General features: G+C 36.6%; 1 protein-coding gene across 2 annotated transcripts in view; it reads left to right on the plus strand.

Moving 5' to 3' along the window:
* Window positions 1-3,637, plus strand: part of Nampt (nicotinamide phosphoribosyltransferase) — a 35,373-nt gene that overhangs the window by 30,537 nt on the left and 1,199 nt on the right. For both annotated transcript variants that reach the window (XM_029562330.1, XM_008830730.3), the window contains exons 9-10: window positions 1,451-1,591; window positions 2,649-2,783. In XM_029562330.1, coding sequence (XP_029418190.1) covers window positions 1,451-1,591; window positions 2,649-2,783 — 276 coding nt within the window. The remainder of the gene's footprint in view (window positions 1-1,450; window positions 1,592-2,648; window positions 2,784-3,637) is intronic.

Consider the following 3,637-nt stretch of genomic DNA (forward strand, 5'->3'; position numbering starts at 1 on the left):
GATCTACGTTTCATTTTGGAATATATTGTTCCTTGCAGAAAGACTCATTGTTTTTGCTACTAACACTGAGATGTTGGCACATGCATCTCTAATCTGTATGTATCTGATTATTACTAGTCATAATCTGTTGCACTCAGATCCTTGGCACCTGTGTATGTCTATAAAGTCATCTGGTAGATTTCAGTGGTAATGTTTATCACCTCTACTAATTAATGTAATGTAAATTTTTATGCTTCCTCCTCAAATATAATACATTTTTAAAAAATTTTTGCCAACCTTACACAGCCGACAGTAGCCGGGATAACAGAGTATAAGGGCTCTAGTGGGGGGAGGGAGGTTATGGGAGGGTGCCATCCAGGAAGTGTGTGTTCAGTTGAATAAGATGGTTTGGGATGTTCTGTGTGATATACACACACAAAAAAAAATGAAAATTATTTTTAAATAGAACTTTTTAAGCAGAACTTGACTATGTTCTTGAAATTTTTAAAAATAGTTATTAAGTTTCACTTACTATCTTCTATAAAAAAGGTTGGCCATATTTGAGTAGGCTTATCAGCTAACCTGGCCATCACATATTTAAGATAAACAAGTATACAATCACTGTCAATACCCTTACAGAAAAGGTAGAAGTTCTGATTTTGATGTCAGAATCAGATGGGCTTATTAATAGAGGTACATGTTAGGTAAATAAACCATACTTACAGAAAAAAATACAAATGACATTGGTAAGGAACACAGCTTCTTTGCAACTTTTAAATCTAATGTCCCTTGAAAGAAGTTTATTAAACACCAGAACTGTGTGCCATGCAGGTCTCTCTGGCTAGCCTGTAGATATTAGTCTTCCCCAGATGACTCAGTCATAACATCTAGAACATCATCCATAATTTTGTTTATAGCACTGGCACATTGGCCAGATTGAAATGACTACCAGTATCACAACTGTTTATGTAGGAAATAGTATTGGGTATTCCTGCCACCAATAACCACTGACTTAGGTCTCCATTACCTGTGCCATGCAGTATGACATGTAATAACACAGTGTACTATGATTTGTGATGATTAGTAATCCCTGGAGTCTAGTGATTTCAGGCAAACATTTCAGCTTTTGCTGCCGGCATCTGGACAGTAGCTTAAGGAAGTGGCTGAGAGGGGCCTTACTCAGCCTTAAGTATTTATAGCCACTTTTCTCTTCTTCACTCCTCCATCCCAACCACGATGATGTCAACACATTCAGAAACTTCGAGTGAAATCCCCTCCTTCCACACACATCCGTTTCAGCCTGCCTATTCTGTGATGAGTGTGTCTTTAAAAAGAAACTGTGTCTGCCTATGCCTTATCTAATAATTGACTAATAGACCACAACTGTAAGAGTTTTATAATATTGCCCTTTGAAAATAACCTCCATCCTTTTCTAGATTACTTAGGTTTGTTTGCTTGTTTTTTCTTCTAGATTGTAGAGGGAATGAAACAAAAAAAATGGAGTATTGAAAACGTTTCCTTTGGTTCTGGTGGAGCTTTGCTGCAGAAGTTAACAAGAGATCTCTTGAATTGCTCCTTCAAGTGCAGCTATGTTGTCACCAATGGCCTTGGGGTCTGTCCTTCAGCTTGTCTTCAAGTGTTAGCACTTTCATGTGTCTGGGACGAGTACAGTGACTGAGTGCAGTAGTCAAAGGACAGTATGATAGTTGAAAATTCTCAGATGATGTCAGGTACTACTGACCTTGAGTTAGAAACAGCAAAAGAAAGGTGTTAGGTAGTAACATCACAGAGGAGAACAGGAGACCTGGGGAAAGGAGCAGTTAATAAACTGAACGATTAGTTAAGAGAGATATTGTAGGCTAGTCATTTTCCATAGTTTGGGTATATACCTTTGGATCAAGAAGTTGGCCATGCTGGGCATAGTGGCACATGCCTTTAATTCCAGCACTGGGGGACAGGGGTGGGCAGATCTCTGAAATCAAGGCCAGCTTGGTCTCCATAGCAGGCTCTAGGCCAGCTATGGCTACAGGGAGACCCTATCTCAAAAAGAAAAGTTTGGCCATATTTGAGTAGGCTTATCAGCTAACCTGGCCATCACATATTGGAAGATAAGCAAGTATACAAATCGCTATCAATACCCTTTTAGAAACAAGTTCTGATTTTGATGTCAATCATGTTCAGTAGTCACACTTAGCCGCTGGGTAGCAATGTGTCTTTATTACATAATACTATATAAAATCAAGATAGTTTATAATATAAAGAGTCACATGTTAAAATTCTCAAAATTGTCCTGTAAATGTAGGTGTGGTGTGAGTTTTTGAGTTGTTTTGTTTTGCTTTGTTTTAATGGTTTAAAAAAAAGGATATCCAAGATTTGGGGTTTTTTTTTAATAATGACTGTCTTGAAGGAAAACAGGCTATTGAGTTATATTTCTAATAGTCAAATATGGATTAATAAGTCAGTTGTACCTGCAAAGCTATAAACTGCCTTTAAACTTAAAGGCATATACTTTTTTTTTTTTTTTTTAATACTGTTACTAGCTAGGGATCAAGCCCAAGGCCTGGTACATGGTAGGCAAATGCTCTACTACTTAGCTATATACTTCTTTAATTTTTTTAAGAAACATTTGATGGCTGATGATTTTTCTCTTTTCTTAATTTGGATTTCAGGTTAATGTCTTTAAGGACCCAGTTGCTGATCCCAACAAAAGGTCCAAAAAGGGCCGGTTATCTTTACATAGGACACCAGCAGGGAATTTCGTCACACTTGAGGAAGGAAAAGGAGACCTTGAGGAATATGGTCATGTATGTATCTCTGTTGATTGGATTCTTTTGAAACAGTAGTGAATTGGCTTTTTAAATTAGTAAAAAGGAGGTTTTATGTTAGACTTGTTAAGTTTTGTGACTTTGACATAATTAAGGGTTTTTTCACATAGTGAAAAATTCTAAAATGTTTTAGAAGTAAATTGTTTTCCTTAGAACTTAATGGTAACCAGTTCAAAGGGTTTTGTTTTGAAGTCTTTTGATTCTTAAGGCATTCTCTGAGCTAAAAAGGGGAGGAGGGGATTGTTATCTTAGCATAGAATGTATAAATGGGGCTGGAGAGATGGCTCAGTGGTTAAGAACACTGACTGTTCTTAGGGAAGACCTGGGTTCGAATCCCAGAACCCACATGGCAGCTAACAACTGTCTATAACTCCAGTTCCAGGGGATCTGACGGCCTCTTCTGTCCTCTGCAGGCATTGCACAACATGGGTGCGCTGACCTACATGCAGGCAGTACACACATACGCATGAAATAAAAATAAAATATTTTTTTTAATGTATAAATGGAGTAAGTTGATTCAGATTTCATAACTAATAAATGATGAAACCATAACTAAGGTTTGTGATTTAAGTCAACCAAACTGGGAAAAAATTATACGCTGAATTGTATGCTGAAGTAGGACATGTGATCTGATGGTTTTTAGCAATAAGTACATTTATACTTGTATATTGAAAAGTTAAAAATTACTGGTTTCTAAGTTACTTGGTTGGAAAAAAAAAAAGTCATTTTTAGAGAAAAACTCGTATTTATATTTGCCAAAAATACACTAGCTTAGTGCTATTATGATGCTTTTATACTCTTCACAGTTTATTGCTTATAGCATTTACTTTATC

The sequence above is a fragment of the Nannospalax galili genome, unplaced genomic scaffold (assembly GCF_000622305.1).
Source record: "Nannospalax galili isolate Female #2095 unplaced genomic scaffold, S.galili_v1.0 scaffold312, whole genome shotgun sequence".
NCBI classification, from domain to species: domain Eukaryota; kingdom Metazoa; phylum Chordata; class Mammalia; order Rodentia; family Spalacidae; genus Nannospalax; species Nannospalax galili.